We start from the raw sequence: 22,388 nt of genomic DNA, 5'->3' as shown, positions 1-22,388 counted from the left end.
TTACGTTTTTCTTTCAACTGCGAGAACTAATCACTAACTAGACGTGAATTTAAATTCTTTACTTGCCAATACTTGTTTAGTTACCCAGATTAAAGCCGAAACAAAATGTATGAAAATGGACCTTGAGGTATCGCCTTAAGATGAAAAAAGACACCCGCCTAATTCAAAAGTTTCCCGCGCTTTCTCTGTCAAAGTGTTACTTCTATGCTTGTCATTGTTCTGAGGCTATTGAATTCGCTTGACGGCTTCCAATTAGTGTTACGAGCTCAATAATTTTAAAATGCGTAACTTGTTAAGTTATTTTTTTTTATTGTCTGTTCTTTGATTCAGTATATTACTTACCTACTCTATGTTTGATTGTTTGTAACTTTTGTTTGTAAGTTGTAACTTGTAACTTGGATCACCGATCATGAATTATTGTGGTTTAGCTATCGCAGATTTTATTTTATGGATATCAATGGTATAAACAATGGTAAATTCATAGTATTTTAAATAACTTTTAATCGTCCCTAAAGTCCTGAACTTTTGCAATTGATTGAAGATTGTGATGTTTAGTTCATTTGATGTTTGCCTAGCGCTGGATTGTGTAAAAAAAATATGCGAAAATAATCGTTGTATTGTTTGGTAAGTTAACTATTCGCGAAATTTTGTCTTTTTAAAATTGTTTACCTGTAGAAACGTATTTGAGTGTATTAATTAATCTGCCCTATGCCTTTTTTACGCGCAATTGAATCGGAAGACTAGGAATTAAAAGGGAACTAGTAGTTTACCAATTCAAATGACGTCCCTAACTACGGCTATCGAAGTATTTATGTAGTAATTAGCGAATAACTTGCAATTAAACCTGCTTATAATAAAGTAAAAATATGGTATTTATGTTGGATTATAAATCTGTAAATATGAAAGTCTATTTGGAGCCACGTCAACAACCGGGAATACAACAGTTATTGTATTTTTTACTTAAAATATTGTACTGAATTCATATAATTATAAATAAACATGACTAAAATTTATAAATTTAATCATAAGATTATATGCCTAAAAATACATACATATTCTTACTTTGAGAAAAGGTGAAATATATGTTTGATAAAATTATAAGTAGCTTTGTTTACATATATTAGTTAAGATATAGGTAAACATTACCTACTTGACATTACTATACATATAACTGGAATCTGTATTTGGTTATATTTGTGTTATTGATAGTGGCCTCCTTTTTCTTAAATAAAGCCTGTAATACTAGCTTCATTGTGTGTTATTCTAGAACCCATTGCCAATACCAAAAATTTATTCGAGACAGACATTCTGGACACTACATTGCCATTATTGAGGGCATTTAAAAATATGGTAGCTTCCTATTCTTGATTTAGTTTATTATTTTATATGTAACAGAAAATTATATAAATAAGAAATTCTTCTGTAAAATCAGCATCAAAATTGGTTAACAAATAAAGCAGTTATTCATATTTGAAACATTGTTGCGAGCAAAGCAGGGGTGTGGTGGGGATATTTCGCTATCATTTCTCATTCACGCAGCTTTATGTTCAGTGGTACTGGGTGATGTCATATTTCACTATTACTGTAATGTGACAGCTTCCCTTTGCACCAAATTTCAAAGCTTTATAACTTATTTATTACTGCAGGGATTTTGAAAAATCTTTTTCTAACAGATTTTGGATGAAATTCATTTTTGATATTGTATTTAAAAATAAGGATAGCTTATTCTATTTTTGACTATTGTTGTTTTAATACATAGAAAACAATATAGAATAATTTAGTATTAATAATATTTTTATTTAATATTTACAGTGACAAAGAATCAGAAGAGTTTTTACGGTACTCATGTGGGCACACTGTTTGTGTGTCCTGTGCCTCAGGGACAGACAGTTGTTATAGCTGCCTCACCTCAGCAGATGAATCTACCTCAAATTATAAATTAGATGAAGTTTCAGGACAAAGAGCAGTCAATGCTTCAGTATTGTTAAAAGAGTTTGAAAAGGCCTTCAATGTCAATGGTAATGTATTGCAATTATTATTCTATATCTACATATGTTTGTTTACTTCAATAGATTAATTTATCAAAAACAACTAATATATTATGGCGTTTTGCTTATAATAATTTTTGTATCTGTAACTTTGTTTATAATGAGATCAATGTAGTTTTGAATTAAAAAAGAAATATACTTTTATATAGATTTATAAAAGTTTCTTGTACTAACTTGGCAATGAATTTCTTATTTTCGAGATATTATACAATTTCATTTTCTGTATTAATTTTTAGGACTAATTTAGGAATAAGATAATCTGAGAAAAGCTTCAGTTTGGTTATGATAAATACAGGTTAATGCGTTGGATGGGTGGATAATTATGCAAAGCATTTAAACTTAACAAATTTGTACATTATTCTGATAAAAAAGAAATCAGCAATGAATGATACAATGTAATATTTCAAGCTCTCTTGTATGGTATGGTAAAATGATGTAATTCAGTTCAATAAGGTAGAAATAATGAAAATAATGTTTTTAATACTTTAAATTTTCTATTTATTGTTACAGTTTTTAACCATCAAAGGATGTCAGCGCAGCTAAAATTGGAAAAAGATATATTTCCGGAATGTATTCAGGCTCCACGAAAGTATTTTAATAAAAGAAAGAGCCTTAATCTTAACGTTAAAAAGAAAAAAAATAGAATTTCTTTGTTGCCTGGTGAAATTGTTTCAGAAGACAGCTATAAAATGGAAAATTCCATAACTTCAGTACAAAAGTGGCTTAATAGAAATAAGGAAAATGTTTTTGAAATCCAAAATGTTAATAAAGATGAACATGATGAAAGTGGCATTGTTATTGATGCATCTTACATGGATTGTTCCCAAATTACTGTAGATAAAGATAAACAGGCTTTGTTGGCTGTGTATGAGGCTGATAAAAAGGAACGAACATCTGTCTCAGTGCTTACCGTTGACAGTGAAGAATGGGAAGATAATAATGCCACAGAAGAGCACCCAAAGATACTCAAAGATGAATATAAGGTACCTTTCTTTAAAAAAAGCAAACTTGCAGAAACCTATGTGGTGTGTGACAATGATACTAACATAGTTAATAGAAGTTCAAATAATTGTGGTCAGAATAGTAGTATACAGATCACTATTTCTTTTGATAATCAACATATAAAGCCTTGTGAATTTCTCCAAAAGGAGTCATTACATGCACATTCCAGTTCTGTTCAAACAGATATTTGTGAATTTATTAATATGAAAGACAATTTAGAAGATCCATCAGAAAATAGCTCTCTGTATTCAAAACAGAATGTACCAAGCCAAGATGTATTTACACCAGAGGAATTACACAAAGTTTCAAAAGATGACATATCAAATATTGGTTTTAAAGCAGCTATGAAATCTGTGATTATTAACGAATCCGATAGTGATGGCTCTGTGGCTGAAGCAGCAATACTAGAAGTTTCAGCACAAGTTCATAACGTTGAAAACCCAGTGTAAGTATCAAAAAAAAAAGTATACATCTTCAACATCCCAATTTATGAATGAGCAAGGTCATTTTAAAATTGTGTTAATAAAGTAAACCACATACTCATTTTTACATCTCCTAACATTATGCCAAAAATTTTCCATAAGTAACAAATATTATCACCCAAAGCCCTAATTTTAATTAGCACATGTAAAATTAAAGTAACTTTTTATTAATATTTATTTCGTTTGACAGTTCCACTTATTATTTTTCACCTCTATTTCAAGTAACTTATTACAACATGTTATTTTTAAGAAGATAAGTATGTGATTTCATTTAGTATTGCAATGTCAAAATGATTTTGAAGAATAGATCTTAATTACATTATGACATAAAATTGTTTTATTTACAGATTCTCTGATATTACCTTCATTGACAGCCATGAGCAGTTTAGAAGGCAACAGAGGCGTAGACCACGCCATCTTACACCAGACAGTTCTAATTCATCTGAAAAAGAGAATTTAAATCCTAATAAGAGGCAAAAAAAATCAAAACCTGTAAAAAAGTCAAAGAAATAATCTGTTATTTTTTATGTTTATTGAAATATTTATGTTAAGTGTATGTTTTTATTTATTGTTGTACATTCCGAAATATTAAGTGTTAAGTTTAAGACACATATACCCATCAAGATTTTTTTTATGTTATACATAAAATTATGTATTTGCAAAACACAGATCATCATAATAATAAAAGGTGGGCGAAATTGTTGTCATCAATATTGTAGGTGTTCTCCTATTGCATTTCTACTTACGTTTAGGAGATTTTTATTATGACGAATTATACCGGACTGTTTAATATTTTGAAAAATATGTCTTGTATTTATTTAACGTAATGTGTTCCATCGAATCGTGGCTTTTCCAGCAACATCATGTATTGGTTAAACAGATAATTCCACATAAGCAGGCGCGCGCATGGAGTAAATGGACTAATCCAAGACTTAGCGGCTCGATGCCCACGAATGGTACTACTCTACTTATAATTTTTGTTACAATGCACTAGGTTTTGTTTGCGGCTTCGTCCGCGACTAAAACTCTTCCGGTTAGAATAGACCCTACATCGCTGTATCAATCATCTATAAGATACCAACGCTATCTATTTTAAGAGGAGAATTTATGTTACAGGATTTGTATGTTTAGTTGAATTGAACCGATTTGTAAGCGCAGATAATTTCGGGGTATAATTTGTTTTACAATGTTTTTACCGACGTTGGAAAAAAAGTCGCATACATCATTTACTGACGATTAGGCCTTCGACTTATTCCCGGGGGGTCCACCAGGCTTTCGCGCGCTTTTTGTGTGCTGGTTATATCTTTTGTTATCCATAATCATTGGATTTGTCTTTGGCCTTTACTAGATCATTCTTTTCGTACAATATTTTTAGTGTCCTAATTAGGACATTACAGAAATTCGATATCTAGTGTATGTAGTTATTAAAGCCGAGTGTTTTGCGCTTTTTTAGATTTTATATGTAATCTCTATCGAACATTTTTATGCACATCAATAGACCTGGAGCTATTCACGGTTTTAATATTTTAAGTTGCCTGGGAATAGTTAAGTGATTCGTGTGTTTAGATATGACAGATGTTATTATGTTGATGAAACGATTTGTGGCATCATTTGGGCTGATTATAATATATAGAGATCTGTAAAATACGAACTTATTCGCTAATAATATTCTAGTCTTTAATTACCATTTCCTGAGGAGTAAGCGTAAGAAATAATAATAATAATAAATAACTTATTGCAACAAAAACACAGAGATAATAACATTAAGCATTACTTAAATATTGTCAGGAGTCTCAAAACTAGGCCATACCCGTCCTTCGGGTTACCTATAATGTATGTGCCAAACTCATGAGTAGCCGACAATGCAGGAAATGCATACAAACTGAAATCAACAAATAAAATAGTACTAAAAAAAGTGTGGGTGTGCAATTTACACGACAGAAGTGAAACTTCTGAAAAATAGCTTAAGACAGATTGAGATGGGTACAGAGTATCGAGAGAACTAGGAGAAGTGTAATGTTTATTATTTTTACATAATACTAAAACATACTTGCAAAATTAATTTATTAAAATATTAACATAAATAAAAAAAAAAATCACAAATAATACAACACAAGCGTTATATTACGGAGGCGCAAACACATGTACATATTAAACACATACCATTATACTAACACAATCAAAGAGAATATTATAACCCCTAAGTTAAACAAAATAATAAAAGGATGCGAAATGTAGCATGCACGCTGGCATAACGCTGTTCCTTTTTCAAATATCGTGACGCATTTTCGTTTCATCGAGTTTCAAATCACGTCTATTCTTAATAGTCTAAGATCCCGCTGCAGAATTAGTGCACTCATCGAGTATATGTTAAAAACTACATTCTTACACATATTTATGCTTAGAAGAATATATATCTACTAGGTTGCCTATTAAAACTTGCCCGCAATATTTTTAATTAAATTATTGTTAATTAAGGCTCGACCGAGATCTCGGACTCGGCATTCTTGCCTATAAATCCCACCGAGAAATTTGTCTCGGTTCTCGGCTAAAAACTGCCGAGAATCTCGGTTATGACCGAGATGTGACTTTGTACGGAACAGAATGAGATTCATATCAACGCGCGGCCATATTCGTCGCTCAGTGTGAGTGAGTGAGTAGGCAGTCTGCGTTGTCATTGGTTGGAGTCCTAGTTGGTGAACTGCGGCCGCCTTCGCGCCGTTTGTTAAAAATTAGTTTAAATTTTGTAGTTAATAAAAGTAAGTAACAAACCCACACTAGGCCAGCTTGGTGAATGCCTAAACCTTCTCAGTAGTAGAGGAGAGATGTTCCCTGCAGTAGGATCCAATATTTAATACATCGTATAAATTGTATTAGCGATGATATCCCGGACATTAGTCTGTGTGAGATTGAGATGGCCCTGAAGCAACTTAACAACAACAAGGCGCCGGGCGGGGACGGAATCACTTCAGAGCTTCTGAAAGCGGGCGGAACGCCGATACTGAAAGTCCTTCAGACGCTCTTCAATTCCGTTCTCCTCGAGGGTTCAACGCCAGAGGCATGGAGCAGGAGCGTGGTGGTTCTATTCTTCAAAAAAAGTGATAAGACTTTGCTGAAGAACTACAGGCCCATCTCGCTCCTGGCCATGTCTATAAGTTGTTTTCAAGGGTCATCACAAATCGTCTCGAACGCAGGTTTGATGACTTCCAGCCTCCCAAACAAGCCGGTTTCCGAAAAGGCTTTAGTACCATAGACCACATTCATACGCTTCGGCAAGTAATACAAAAAACCGAGGAGTTGTCGCTTTGCTTAGCGTTTGTGGACTATGAGAAATGCTTTGATTAGATCGAGACCTGGGCTTTGCTACAGTCTCTCCAGCGATGCCACATCGACTATCGGGATCTCTTACTATAAGAAATTTCACTTCGAAAAATCTACAATCTCTTCTATAAAAACAATCTCTACATATTATCGGTGAACGAGGTAGGTACTTGGAAATGAATATAATGGAATTTAAAAAGCAAAGAATGCAAGATGTTTATAAAATAAGCGACAAATTATTGAAGAAGAAAGTTATATACGAACCTGAACTAATACTAAGTAATTTATTTGAGTAAGACATAACATTTGTAGACATAAAAGTTTACGTTTTATTACGAACTTCAGTAGCAAAGTGGACCTTCGTAAAAAAAAAACAAATATCTAAATAACTTTTAAATTATCCAATTTCGGGTAACACAAGAGTTATATCGTTTCATGATACATAGATGAATACGAAAAGACGCTAAAGTGCTCTATAAACCTGCTTCAGGTGGACACTATCGTGTTACACCTGTATAAAGTTAAAGTATTTTTTGGTTTGTAATGGTTATAAACTTTGTAATAATTTATTGTTACAAAGTTTTTTTTATTATTTAACAATAGCTGCAAACGTAGGTAATTTGTTGTTTGTTATTAAAGTTTCATTGTCTATCGACGAAGATCTTCATTAGATCCGTAGTGTTATGAAAGGCTTTATTTAAGAATTTTAAATGCTTGAGTTAACAAAACGTACAGAATATTAGTTTATTGAAATATTATAAGTGATTTTTTTCCTAAGCTGTAAATAAGAAAGTCAGTTGGAAGAGTCAAGTAGAATTTTTCCAAGTCTCGCTAGGGAGCAGACAGATGTGTCGGTTTAATATATTATATCCCCTGCCTGGGTAAACAAATGCTAGCATTATAGGTAACTTGTAAGTATCTATTACTATATTAAGGTGTTATAATATGTAACGGCGCGGATAATAACTGCATGTAATCAATAATTTATATACTACAATCGATCATTCTCATAATTTGTTGGCCATCGACGCTACGCTACGTCACGCGTGCTTTGAAACCATCTTATGAAAACGTGTCCGTCGACAAGCGTGAATGTATGGTGGCGCCCCGTTAGAAAAATGGTTTACTTTTTAAGATAGCTTCAAAATTTATTAGAGTAGGATATTCAAATAATCACATAGGCTTCCGCTCTGTTATAGTTGAAGTTTTATATACTTACCTGCCTACTGCATTTTCACCAACATCTACATCAACTACGCTAGTGTTACGGTATCTTCGTTATATCAGCTTGGAATAGTTTCTGTCTTCAACACTCCACCTCGTCTAGAACTGCTAACTTCATGACATTTCTTTTTGCTCTGTAAGTGCTATTGTAGAGGAGGGTTTTTGAATTGTAAGTTACTGCTAACCGCTGGACACTTATTCAACTTGTCCCCCATATAAGTGGTGGTCCTTGCCTCTTCCCTCCTCAGTTCATTATTTCGGTTCATCATTGCATATATGTGTCTACATATAGGATGTTCTTATTATCCAAAGGATGTCAGTAGTTTATTTTTGAAGTCATTGATATGGTTTGGGTTGGTTTTTAGCTTAAATAAAATTTAAACTCCGTAAAACAAAAGGTCTTGACCCCTTGGTCATATCAAGCAAAATTCATCATCTACCTGACAGTCCACTCTTCATTGATAGATACATATACATAATTTGGATTAAACACTATGTGCCCGAATAAATTTGTTGTGCAGGTACGTACTCTCAATATCAAAAGTAAATAAGCAATTAGGGTGTTCATATGATGCCAGTGACGGATTCGCAGTCCTAGCCGCTCTAGGCCCGAGGCCAAGTGCCGCCCCTTTCTCAGCACCTAAAATAGTGTTTTAGGAAGATTATAGTCATAAGGTAAGTATACGAGCCTTTAATACATTAAGATACTTTGCATTTGAGTTATTTCTTGTAATCATCAGTAATTTTTTTGGCCTCATTTGCCGTCCTTATCGTCTGGCCACTCTAGTCCCGGGCCTACTGTGCCTTAGGGGAAATCCGCCACTGTATGGTGCTACTCAATACCTGAATAAATTAATGAATCCCTCCTAGCCGAATTTTGACAACGGTGGGCATATCGACGGAGATCAGCCAAGAACGCAGTATATATTATAGTGCTCAAGTGTGTGCGCAATACAAAGGTGCACTCTCTGTTCCTTCACTCTCATAGTCTGGTGAGAAGGCGACCCGACATGACCGGAGAGAGATTAGGCGCAGGACCAGGGTACGTGGGTATCACACCGCTAACTTCCTTACTTCGAGCTGTGACTGAGTAACTTTTAAGATGGAAAAACTCAGTCACACTTATTTTGGCCCGACCCGGGATTCGAACCCAGGACCTCGGCGCTGTAGTCGTACTTGTACAGTGTACAATTACAACTACGACACCGAGGCAGTCAAGTACTCAATACCTACTCATTAAACGTAATCACGTTATTAATCAATAATCATTGCAAACAAAGTGTTGGAGATGTTGAGAATCCAATGTTTTAATTAGATATAACTGAGAGTGTTTGCTATACATACAATGTCGATTGTCTGGCCTCATGCTAAATAGGCTCGGCGTTCCAGTGGTAAAATATTTTTTTCGGAGTACGAAATGTGATATCATTATCTATAGTACTTACTATTATATAATGCTGAAGAGTTTGTTTGTTTGTTTGTTTGTTTGAACGCGCTAATCTCAGGAACTACCGGTCCAAAGCGAAAAATTCTTTTTGCGTTGGATAGCTCTTTGTTCGTGGAGTGCTATAGGCTATATATCATCACGCTATACCCAATAGGAGCGGAGCAGTAATGGCTAATCTCAGGAACTACCGGTCCAAACTGAAAAATTCTTTTTGCGTCGGATAGCCCTTTGTTCGTGGAGTGCTATAGGCTATATATCATCTCGCTATATTCAATAGGAGCGGAGCAGTAATGGCTAATCTCAGGAACTACCGATTCGAACTGAAATTTTTTTTTGGGTTGAATAGTCCTTTGTTTGTGGAGTGCTCAAAGTCATATATCATCAAGCTATGACCAATAGGAGCGGAGCAGTAATGGCTAATCTCAGGAACTACCGGTATCAACTGTAAAATTCACTTTGTGTTGGATAGCCCTTTATTTGTGGACCGATATAAGCTATATATCATCAAGCTATGACCAATAGGAGCGGAGTAGTAATGGCTAATCTCAGGAACTACCGGTTTGAACTGAAAAAATCTTTTCGTGTTGGATAGCCCTTTGTTCCTGGAGTGCTATAGGCTATATATCATCATACTATGACCAATAGGAGCGGAGCAGTAATGAAACATGTTGCAAAAACGGGGAAAATTATAAGTTTTGAGAGCTTCCGTTGCCTGCGCTGCGTAAACGGTTAAAGTTATGCAACAATGATGTGTGACGGGATTGTTCCACTTTAAAAGTTCTAAAAAATATATTATAAAACAAAGTCCCCCGCTGCATCTGTCTGTCTGAACGTGTTAAACTCAAAAACTTCCCAACGTATTAAGATGAAATTTGGTATGGAAACAGTTTAAGACCCTGGGAAGAACATAGGCTCCCGGAAAACTACTACTTTTATAACGGAAAACTTTAGCCTGAAAAACTTTATAACGCGGGCGGAGCCGCGGGCAAAAGCTAGTTTAATTATAAAATAAAATTATTTATTGCGAACTACATCATATTAGGTATATCCGGCTATGCGTTTTTATTTTAACCAAACCAAACCATTCCCAAAACTAAATATACGGCCTCATTTGCAGTGTACCTACTAAGGTTGGAAATCTTGAAGCATTTGATTCAAATCTTAAATTATCGTAATTAGTGCTCCAGTTATTCAATTCAAAAAATCATTCTGGGAATGGACATCAACCACTTGGAGCAACAAAAAATAGAACTGCGAGATACGGATGCACTAACTGTGCCGCTGCCTACTCTTGTGCGGACACAGGCGTGTGATTATGTGTGTAAAATTAAAATAGCGAAAAAATATCATATAATTAGCATAATAATTAGAAGACCGGGAGACGTGGCTTAGTTTACACGTAGGATTATATCCTCTTTGGTTTGCAACGGCCAGCTCGCGCGGACCATTGCGTCGTTGATATGTTTTTTCTTTATTTAGCTGTCATTTGTTTTTTTTTCTTTCTCTGAGATTAGATCGGACGGACGTTCACATTATTTTTGCTCGCTAGCTATATTTTTTGTGTTCTTGAATTATTTTTAATTATCTTTTGTAAATTTGTATATTTCTGTTATAAGTAATAATTACTATTTTTGGTTCATGTTATTTTTTTTAAAATAAATAAATGTAAAAACCCTAAATTCAGAAGTGGGATTGTGCCACATTCTGACGCCATTTTCTAAGACGTGTATAAAATTTAAATTCTTTGTTTTAAATCCCTACTTTCTTGTTTGTTCGCCATGCCGAAGATTAAAAATAAAAGTGGAGCTAGGAGTCGTGAACGTTCTTCCGTTTCGAGAATTGAGCAACAGCTTGAATCTGTAATTTCTAGATTAAATGTGTTTGAACAAAATGATTCCAGGATTCACAATGCAATGACATCGCGTGCACTGCAGCTACCCCCGGGACAAACCGCACGCTCGCTTACACCACCGATGCCGTGCGGGCCTGGAGTACCTGAGGCTGGAGGTTCACTACCAGCACCGCCGAGCAATGTATCCCGCGCATGTAGCGTGGACGCGTGCGTGCCGCCTTCCACCACCGAAGGTGTTATGAATGAGGTGACAAATAAGCTAGTAACAGTCATCAAGGCGCTTAACCCGGTAAGATCCAATCAAATATTTATTTCGAATTTTGACCCATCCTTACATGATTTTAATGTGTGGTGTAATGAGGTAGAACATCTGCAAAATATTAACCGATGGGACGACCGTGAATGTTTAGCGCGTATAGGTCATTGTCTAAAGGGTGATGCTCGTGTTTGGCTTACTGAGTGGACAACTAATGATCGCTCTTGGTCGAATTTCAAGCGAGAGTTTCAGTCATTGTGCCCGCGTCGAGTAGATATTGCAAATATTCTTTTCGATGTTTTAAAAACTGACTCAGATGAGTATTCCACATATGCCGAATATGCTAGACGTTCGTTACTGCGTTTAAGAATTGTTCGGGGGTTAAGTGAGGAACTAATTTCTGCGATTATAGTGCGGGGCATAACCGAGCCTCAAGTCCGGTCAGCTGCTATGAATGCGAATTTGTTACCTAGTGATATAGTTAGCTTTTTGTCAGTTTATACTAAACCTTATTCGAAGGCACAGATCAAATCACGTCCTAATAACAATCCTAACAATAAAAACTATCCGCACAAAAGAGGTTATTCAGGTGCTAAGTCAAAATGTTTTACTTGTGGGGAGTTTGGACATAAACAGACCACTTGCTCTAAACGTTTTAAACAAAATAATGAATCTGATAAAAATCAGTCGTCAACTTCGAAGCGGTTTTATACAGATAGCTCAGTATCAAGGTCTGAACCGTGTGGTTTTTGCAAAAAGATTGGTCATAAGATCGAAGATTGTTTTGCAAAACAGCGTATTGAATCACGCGGAAAATCTAATGTAAATTTTTGTCGCGAAGCTTTAAATGAATACAAGTTTAATGATATTGCAGCTGCAGTGATTCAAGGGGTTCCTGTAGATATTCTTATAGACAGTGGTTCTCAAATTTCTTTAATAGCGGAATCAGTAACCAAACATTTTCAGTGTACCCAAACTCCTTCTTTTGTACATTGCGTGGTATTGGAAGTGATCATATTGAGTCTAGCTTTTCTACTACGTTAACTGTTGAATTTCCTGAGATTACACTTGAAGTAGATTTCCATGTGGTGCCCGATCGATATTTGAGTATTCCTGTAATACTGGGTACCGATGTACTTAATAGAGAGGGTGTGGTCTATACTCGAATGCGAGGTGCTCAAAGTTTAACGCGATCTAAAACAGTTTTTGATGTACAATTGAGTGTACATCAATTCAGTATTAATACTCCTGTTATTGGTATTGAGAGGGAGCATTTGCTTTCTGTAATTAATGAATTTTCAAATTTTCTCGTTACTGGTACAGCCATTACTACCGTTACCACTGGATCAATGCATATTCGATTGCACAATAAAACACCCATAGTGTATAGACCATACAAAATGTCCTATCATGAGAAAATACGAGTCCGAGAAATAGTTAAAGATTTACTCGACAAAGGTATAATTAGAGAATCGGAATCTGAGTTTTTCTAGTCCCATTCTTCTTGTGAAGAAGAAAGACGGTAGTGACAGAATGTGTGTGGACTTCCGTGCATTAAATGCAAATACTATTAAGGATCGCTATCCGTTACCACTTATTGAAGACCATATAGATCGTTTGGGCAAGGCCGTCTATTTTACTAGCCTTGACATGGCTACAGGCTTTCATTAAATTAAAATGGATAGCGATTCAATTCAATATACGGGCTTCGTAACACCTGAAGGGCATTATGAGTATCTTAAAATGCCATATGGACTTGCCAACGCCCCTGTTGTATACCAACGTATCATAAGTAATACTCTACGACCTTTTATTGAATCTGGCAAGGTGCTTGTATATATCGATGATGTATTAGTACCAAGCATGACGGTCGAGGAAGGTTTGCAAACTCTCAGAGAGGTATTAAGGACTTTAACTACTGCAGGTTTTTCAATAAATCTTAAGAAGTGTACTTTTATTACGAAGGAGATTGAATATTTGGGTCGTACAATAAGTTTCGGTCAGGTAAAGCCGAGCGCGTATAAAATCGAAGCTTTAGTTAAATCTCGTATACCTAATAACGTTAAGGAGGTAAGACAATTTTTAGGTCTCGCTGGTTACTTCAGAAGATACATACCTGGATATTCTTTGCGAATGGGATGTATCGCCGATCTACTCCGCAAAGGTGTGCAGTTCCAGTGGAGGGATGAACATGAACGGGCTCGTAACGATATCATTAATCGATTAACTAATGAACCGGTCCTGGCTATATATGACCCTTCTTTACCCACGGAAGTGCACACTGATGCTTCATCACGAGGGTATGGGGCGGTCTTACTTCAGATCGATGCTAAGGGGCGCAAGCGACCAGTTGCATACTTTAGCAAAGTAACTCAGGGCGCAGAGCCTCGCTACCACTCCTACGAGTTGGAAACGTTGGCTGTCCTCAAAGCGCTTCAACACTTTAGGCATTATTTAATTGGTAATAAATTTAAAGTAGTTACGGATTGCAATGCCTTAAAACTCACTCAACGTAAGAAGGATCTATTACCGAGAATAGCTCGATGGTGGATGTACTTACAGGACTATGATTTTGAATTGGAATATCGTAGGGGGACTGCGCTATCTCATGTAGATTACCTGAGTCGTAATGCAGTTAATGTATGTGAGATCGCGAAGCCCCATAACTGGGCCCAGATAGCGCAAGCCGCTGATGAAGAAGTTCAAATTCTATTGCAAAAGCTTATTGATGGTGAACTTGATCCAAAAAGGTATATCAAGCACAAAGATGTATTGTACTACAGGTTCGATACTATCGGAGAACAGTCTCGTTTGTTATGTTATGTTCCAAGAGGTCATCGCCTGAGCCTACTAAGAGTTTTTCATGATGAACATCAACATATTGGTATAGAGAAAACTACCGATTTAATACTTAAACATTTTTGGTTTCCTGGACTACGGCAGTTTGTTCAGAAGTATGTTCAGCATTGCATTGTCTGCTTAGCTTATAAAAAAACACCGCGTCAGCCCTTACAACCGATCGAGTCTTGGGACAAGCCTGGTATTCCATTTGATATTGTTCATTCTGATGTTTTAGGGCCCCTGCCCGACTCGAATGGTTATAAGTATGTTGTTTTAATTGTAGACGCTTTCACAAAATATTGCCTGTTGTATCCTATTTGTAAGCAGGAATCTATTAAATTAAAACAAATATTTGAAAACGCGATATCTTTATTCGGTACTCCTAAGACTATTCTAGCGGACCGAGGACGAATGTATGAAAGTTCTTTATTTATTAATTGGATTAGAGAGTTAGGATGTAATATTCATTTCATCTCTCCGGAGATGCATCAAAGCAATGGACAGGTTGAGCGGTATTGTCGAACAGTTATGAATATGATTAGAATTGAAACTAATTTTACTGGTCGAGTATTCTTTGGAAACTGCAGCTCAACCTGAACATTACGAAACAAAAATCTACGCAATACTCACCTTTGAATTTGTTAATTGGCAGCGATGGTGTAACGCCCGTCATACGATCCATAGTACGCGATGTTGCTTTGGAAGCAAGCAGTCCTAACCGAGAGTCCTTGCGCGAGCTGGCACGGCAACGTGCGTCTGAACTCTTGGACAAGAACCGCCTGCAACAGGATGCTCGCGTGAACGAGCGTCGCAAGCCACCAAAGTCGCACCAGTTAAACGACTTGGTTTTCGTACGCAAGACAAGCCAGTCTTCCGGAAAATTGGACTCCAGCATGCGAGGGCCTTATACCATCACGAAAATATTACCACAAGGCCGGTATGAGCTAAAGTTGGTGTCTGGCTCGTATGGCAAGACCACTCAAGCTGCGGCCGAATACATAGTGCCATGGCGTGGGGAATGGACCCCAGATGTATGTATGGCGTTCTTTGAGTGTGAGTATTTTATGTGTACATTGTACTTGTATGTTGAGTATCCCGAGGGCTCTACTCAGAATGCATCCTGAGGGCTCTGCATTCATGGTACGCTCCGCACCCCAAGGGGGCGGCGGATGTAGTACTGATAACGCATCCTGAGGGCTCTGCGTTTGTTGGGTGTACATCCCGAGGGCTCTGTACATCCATATTTACTAGTAACCTGAGGGCTCTGCTAGTTTAGTTCTGAGATAACCTGAGGGCTCTGTCTCTTATTTTGCGTTTCTTGAATTGTATATCCTGAGGGCTCTGTACATTTATACTATCTAGTAACCTGAGGGCTCTGCTAGTTTAGTTCTGAGATAACCTGAGGGCTCTGTCTCTTACTTTTTAACCATTTATTGACTGACTTTTCTAATATATAAAAATGTGTTTTAAAGGTGACGAGGATGAGATCAAAGATCACAGAATCAGTGGAAGTAACGCTGAAAATTCGTTGCAAGAAGTTGGGGTCCATGCTGACAATTTACATCGGTCATCCAGCCCAAGCCACAATACGGGCGAGGACGCACCTTCTTCAGGAAAGGCCGAATTAGCATAATAATTAGAAGACCGGGAGACGTGGCTTAGTTTACACGTAGGATTATATCCTCTTTGGTTTGCAACGGCCAGCTCGCGCGGACCATTGCGTCGTTGATATGTTTTTCTTTATTTAGCTGTCATTTGTTTTTTTTTCTTTCTCTGAGATTAGATCGGACGGACGTTCACATTATTTTTGCTCGCTAGCTATATTTTTTGTGTTCTTGAATTATTTTTAATTATCTTTTGTAAATTTGTATATTTCTGTTATAAGTAATAATTACTATTTTTGGTTCATGTTATTTTTTTTAAAATAAATAAATGTAAAAACCCTAAATATATATTAATATGATTGTAACGTGTTTGCCAACACTTTGGGTGCTTGTTATACAGACTCATTTAGGTATTGCGTTACTAAATTAAACCACATAATTATCGTCTTGATAATAACACATTACAATAGGTTACTAGAACCGTAGATGTAATATATAGACCACCATAAAGTGTAAGTTTCGAAAAAAATAGCAATAAAATGTCATTTTAATTTTACGCGTCCTAATACCAAGTTACTACTACTCAGAGAGAATTCATCATTCATTCATTAGCTCCAACATAACACTTGCAGTCAGACATAGAATCACACTCACACACACTAAACTCGTAATAAGCTACAAAATGATCAAAAGTACTAAAAATTTAAACCGGGATTTTTGGTATAAATATCCGTCATTCATGGATGATTTTTAGCAGAGGTGAAGACGATATGTGGTTTCATTTAATAACGCAATATTAAAATGACCCTGTATTTGATTAACTCTTTTGATCCATTATTTGTGTCATCCATACATTTGTTTAGAATTATTTGACAAATGAGTGTTAAGATGATTTTGGACTCATTGGATGCTTAAAATATTTTGAATACTTTTGTTGTGTAAGTAAATGTTTTTGGTTTTAGGAGTGTAGAATTTTTGACGCACCTATGTAGTGCGCTATATCTGCTGCACACTTTACTTCTCTAAAACTGTTTTTTAAAAGCATTTTTACATGTATCTGTGTGTATATTTAATATAGCTTTTGCCCGCGGCTCCGCCCGCGTTATAAAGTTTTCCGTTATAAAAGTAGGAGTTTCCCGGGAGCCTATGTTCTTCCCAGGGTCTCAAACTGTCTCCATACCAAATTTCATCTTAATACATTGGTTTTTTTTTGAGTTTAACACGTTCAGGCAGACAGATGCAGCGGGGGACTTTGTTTTATAATATATTTTTTAGAACTTTTTAAGAGGAATAATCCCGTCATACATCATTGTTGCATAACTTTAACCGTTTACGCAGCGCACGCAACGGAAGCTGTCAAAACTAATAATTTTTCCCCGTTTTTGCAACATGTTTCATTACTGCTCCGCTCCGATTGGTCATAGCGTGATGATATATAGCCTATAGCACTCCAGGAACAAAGGGCTATCCAACACAAAAAGATTTTTTCAGTTCAAACACGGTAGTTCCTGAGATTAGCCATTACTGCTCCGCTCCTGTTAGTCATAGCGTGATGATATATAGCCTATAGCACTCCAGGAACAAAGTGCTATCCAACACAAAAATATTTTTTCAGTTCGATCTGATAGTTCCTGAGATTAGCCATTACTGCTCCGCTCCTATTGGTCATAGCGTGATGATATATAGCCCATAGTACTCCACGAACAAAGAACTATCCAACACAAAAATATTTTTTCAGTTTGAACCGGTAGTTCCTGAGATTAGCCATTACTGCTCCGCTCCTATTGGTCATAGCGTGATGATATATAGCCTATAGCACTACACTAATAAAGAGCTATTCAACACAAAAAGAATTTTTCAGTTCGAACCGGTAGTTCCTGAGATTAGTCATTACTGCTCCGCTCCTATTGGTCATAGCGTGATGATATATAGCCTATAGCACTCCACGAACAAAGGGCTATCCAACGCAAAAATAATTTTTCAATTTGGACTGGTAGTTCCTGAGATTAGCGCGTTCAAACAAACAAACAAACAAACAAACAAACAAACTCTTCAGCTTTATATAATAGTATAGATTTACTTACTCTGCTCCTACATCGTTGTGTGTAAAAGATAGGTACTTAACATATTTATTACGTGTGCTAAATCAGAATATGGGTAGGACTATGTATTTTGGTTGGGTTTATAAGTCATAAAGCACTAAGTTACCAACGAATATCATTATAAAGAAAAAAAATGAAATAGCCTGTTTAATTTAGAGGTATCGGTTTAATGTAATTTGTACTAAGTTGTTCCGTCGCAGAGTGGTTTACCACCAGCCGGAGGAACCGCCGCCGCTGGACCAGCCGCTGCCGCCGCCGCCTCCGCCGAGCTTCCAGCCACCGCTGCCGCCTCCGAAGCCGCCACCGCCGTAGCCGCCGCCGCCGCCGCCGAGTTTCCATCCACTGCTGCCGCCTCCAAAACCGCCACCACCGCCGGACCAGCCTCCGTGGCCACCGCCTCCTGTGAATTTAAAATATACTTAGAAATAGGTAATGTCAGAATGACGATTACTCACTAGTAGATTTTTTTTTCTTATTATCTGTGTCTGAGTGTAATTAATGTGCGAGTGCTATCGCTTTATCGATCTAAAGAAAACCTAACTATGAGATATTCCATTCAGTGTTGATATTAGATCAACATGCCATACAAATATGTGCATAAATAGGTATATGATTTACTATTCTCTTCTAATATTGCAAATGGCCGTAAAATACACAAGCTGCGCATAACGGCCGTACCAAAGTTAATGACGGTCCATAACTGCAGTGTTACGAAATTTTTCATTTGCAGTCGAGAGGCCCGCAGGCGAATGGATGAATGCCTTGCAATATCTTTTGGCCTCTAAATGTTTGAAATAATTATTGAATGCCTAATGTGCCTAGCTGTCAATCTATATTTAAGTATATGGGTATTGTGGCTTTGTTTGAAATGTGACTGTTATTGTTTATACTTAAATCCATATCAGATACCAACCATAACCTCCACCGCCGCCGCCGCCGCCGCTGGAGATGATCTTAATTATTTTGACTTCTGTAAGAAAACAGAAAGCATTTTTTTTTAATATTATTAGATAGGTAAGTACCTACAATACGTAAGTACCAATACATTTCTTTTTTGTAATAGGTAGGTCAAACAAGATAGCTGTGTGTAGGATTGTAACCTTCCATTATTGATAAATTGGAATTTTATTAGAAGGTACTAATTTGACAATAGTTAGTTTATAGTTATAACTTACGTCCACCGCTACCACCGCCTCCATGTCCGCCGCCACCTCCATATCCGCCGCCTCCGCTGGACCAGCCGCCGCCGCCACCACCGAGCTTCCAGCCGCCGCCGCCGCCACCGCCTCCGTAACCGCCACCGCCGCCACCAGACCACCCACCACTACCACCGCCGATGAAACCGGCGTGGGTGGCCGCGGCCAGGGCTAACAGACATATGAATACCTGCAAAATAAAACAAGATTATAGAATAATTTTTCAATTGAACTTAATATTCCTAATGTTGGATAGTATTCCGCTAAATTAAGTCTGTAGTCTGTATTCTTGAACCTGTATGCGCAGCCAGCCATATAAGTAACTGAACAAATTCAAAAATTTTAATCTCCCTTTGTATCCGTATCGTTTTTTCTTCACTAAAATAAATCTCAAAGGGTAAAGTTGTTGGATTTGTAGAAATGTTTTGAAGTTTTAAATTTATGCAGCTATTTTTGTGGCTGATTACTATATTCAAGTATGATTTGTTGAAACATCTACATATTTAAAATTCTTTACTATACTTACTTGTCGATCTTGGCAAGTAAAAAGTTTTGATCGTAAGACGTGATGTGAAAAAAAATTCATTTCAATAATTATTATGCAATAATCATTTGTATTATAATACAAATGTATAGACACAATTCTTGTGAATAGGCCAGCGAATCATTTTTAAGTTACCTAAATATATAGAAATGCACAAAAATTCGATCTGTAGTGGCAGTATAGGCCCTACTTCTTTGATGTATTATTAATAAGATAGTTAGGTACATATTACTTGTAATAAGATGAACAACAACGAACAAGTACTTATACCGACAAAAACACAGACCTAATACAAGTTAATTAGTGAGCCGTTCAGAATTCAATATTTCAATGATTACTGTATGAAATAGATTATAGGTAATATTGATCCATGTTTCCTGTCGCTCGTGTCGTTTGATTTTGTAATGACGTAACAAAAGCATAAAAAATTGAAAGTGCTTTGTGATTGTGAAGTCGTGTTACTTATAAATGAAAGGCGGAATGAAATATTACATCGTCGGCGGTCATCTTCACTATAATGCGGGTAACACATAATGTGCGCATCTCATTTATTTGTTGTTTATAGTTACATAACTACAAATGCATAATAAAATAATAACTGCATAGTCACACACATAGACAGGCAATTGTGCCCAAACGAATAGTTAGGCGAATGGCTTACCTACCTAGCCAACTACGAGGTATATTAGGTCCTGAAACACCCAGACTCAAAACAAATATTATTTTGAATCACTCGTAATTGAATCTTGATACAAGAGCAAAAATTACGAGTGGACCTATAAATTATGATGTTAGCGTTTAGTACTGAGGTAATATCAGTTGAAAAATGCGTGTTGTTAGTGTCACTACAATGAAAGTTATATAACAAAATAGTAAAATTAGGTGATTAAATATAGATAAAGCAAATAGAGGCAGGTTAGACATAGTTGCGTTTTGAAAAATGTTCAATAATTGGCAATATATAAGTAGATCCATGTCTCCACATGAATAGGTAGCCTAAGGCATCTCCATTCTATGCACCTGCATAGAATAGAAATGCATTCATGCACCCTAATGCATCTACATAGGTATGCAGCATCTACATACCTATGTAGATGCATTAGGATGCTGTGATGCGATTTATAAATAGCGAATGTTTTATACTATTTTCGAGGTAATTTTTTTTTGCGAAATTTATTGTGAATAAATTATTATCGCACTTATATAAGCATACTTATTTTTGGAATGCTTTCTTGAATCGGTAACTAGTTCAGATAAAATGTAGGAGGAATTGTCACACAAGTTCATGAATAAAACCATAATTTCTAATTCTGAATTCATGAACGAACAACGAATTATGCACCTTGTTATGATGAATATTCTGTCTACTTTTTTAATACATATTTACAAAATTCTTTTGGAGTGGATCATTAAATTTCGTAGGAGCGGCAGAATGCAATAAAAACGGTGCATTATCTTTGATATATAATAATTTATAATATTATTGCCTCCTTTTGTATTAAGTGAAAAATATTTATTTCTTATCCCGTGACCAATATTTAGGAAACGCAGTAGTGCCTTAAAATGCGAAAAGCGAATTACAAATATACATATTTTAACCCAATTAAAAATATATAAGGAATATATTTGTATCGTTACCTTCATGTTGAAGCTATATTGCTAACTGCTTGCTGAGGGTTCTGTGGTATCGCATTATATACTCTTATGTGCCGTGGCGTCTCCCACTCGCGGAGCTTTGTTCGCGGCCGCTGTGAAGAGGCGAACGGAAGCTGTTCCGCGCTCAATATGACGCAAACCATTGTCTCTTTGACCACTAATCGCCAAGCTGTGTGACACAATTATGGAAAATTATACTATGGACTATTTAAAAAGATATTATGCTAATGAAGTTTTCATCAATTCTTATCATTCTTAACGTATAGTTTTGAGGATGCGGAAAGTTTTTGCGATAAAAAAATATATATACGGGTATTTTGATCGCTCTTAGCTGATCGCGCCAAGGTTACCACAATTCATAGTTTGCGTAACAGTGGGCAATTATGTTAAGATTATCTTTATGCAAATGTCTAAAATTGACTGTATTTACTGTTAATTATTCTACGATTTAACGGCGAAGTAAAATGTCTTGAGGAAATTGTGAATTTGAAAGTCTACTATAATTTCGAACGTATGAATCTTCATGGCATATGCCGGAAATGTGAGTTAATAGGTGATGTTTGCATGTGGAAGCTATAAGTACCTAAATATTCAATTGAGTTAAACCATAGTGACTTAGGTACGCATCAGTGGCGAAGGCTGAAATTTTTAAAAGGTAACCGGATTCAAAAAATAATGCTTTAACATATTGCTCACATATAACATGTTAACATATTGCACCCAATGTGGCAGAAAACAACAACTAAGACAAACGTAAATAAACCTAAAAGGGAAGCCGGTAGGAATCGGGTGATATGGACGCTTCGCTACTGG

The 22,388-nt window shown here is 36.3% G+C and overlaps 3 protein-coding genes across 3 annotated transcripts; 2 read left to right on the top strand and 1 right to left on the bottom strand.

Moving 5' to 3' along the window:
- Positions 1–332: 332 nt before the first annotated feature.
- Positions 333–4,336, top strand: LOC115450719. The gene is made up of 4 exons (XM_030178800.2): positions 333–624; positions 1,813–2,018; positions 2,559–3,495; positions 3,880–4,336. Exons 1-4 carry the CDS (start codon positions 548–550, stop codon positions 4,043–4,045), a joined length of 1,386 nt encoding a protein of 461 aa, XP_030034660.2. The 5' UTR covers positions 333–547; the 3' UTR covers positions 4,046–4,336.
- Positions 4,337–15,030: 10,694 nt separating this feature from the next.
- Positions 15,031–16,279, top strand: LOC119190432 (the record flags this gene model as incomplete). Its single annotated transcript, XM_037442393.1, has 1 exon — positions 15,031–16,279. A coding segment is annotated over one exon (567 nt), but the record flags the coding sequence as incomplete, so codon positions are not given.
- Positions 16,280–18,325: 2,046 nt separating this feature from the next.
- LOC115452718 (glycine-rich protein 5) lies at positions 18,326–21,581 on the bottom strand. Its single transcript, XM_030181309.2, has 4 exons — positions 21,558–21,581; positions 19,355–19,565; positions 19,093–19,149; positions 18,326–18,579 (listed from the first exon to the last, which is right to left on the bottom strand). The coding sequence occupies exons 1-4, from the start codon at positions 21,561–21,563 to the stop codon at positions 18,386–18,388; spliced, it is 468 nt and encodes a 155-aa protein (XP_030037169.1). The 5' UTR covers positions 21,564–21,581; the 3' UTR covers positions 18,326–18,385.
- Between the last annotated feature and the right edge of the window lie 807 nt (positions 21,582–22,388).

The sequence above is a fragment of the Manduca sexta genome, chromosome 24, assembly GCF_014839805.1.
Source record: "Manduca sexta isolate Smith_Timp_Sample1 chromosome 24, JHU_Msex_v1.0, whole genome shotgun sequence".
Taxonomy (NCBI): Eukaryota; Metazoa; Arthropoda; class Insecta; order Lepidoptera; family Sphingidae; genus Manduca; species Manduca sexta.
This window is presented reverse-complemented; position numbering and strand designations above follow the sequence as displayed.

Coding starts and splice junctions, on each gene's coding strand:
- LOC115450719 (XM_030178800.2), top strand. CDS start 548: ATGTTTAGTTCATTTGATGTTTGCCTAGCGCTGGATTGTGTAAAAAAA. Junction 625..1,812: donor AATAATCGTTGTATTGTTTG/GTAAGTTAACTA, acceptor TAATATTTACAG/TGACAAAGAATCAGAAGAGT. Junction 3,496..3,879: donor CATAACGTTGAAAACCCAGT/GTAAGTATCAAA, acceptor TTTTATTTACAG/ATTCTCTGATATTACCTTCA.
- LOC115452718 (XM_030181309.2), bottom strand. Junction 19,150..19,354: donor AGGCGGTGGTAGCGGTGGAC/GTAAGTTATAAC, acceptor GTTTTCTTACAG/AAGTCAAAATAATTAAGATC. Junction 18,580..19,092: donor CGGCGGCGGTGGAGGTTATG/GTTGGTATCTGA, acceptor TTAAATTCACAG/GAGGCGGTGGCCACGGAGGC.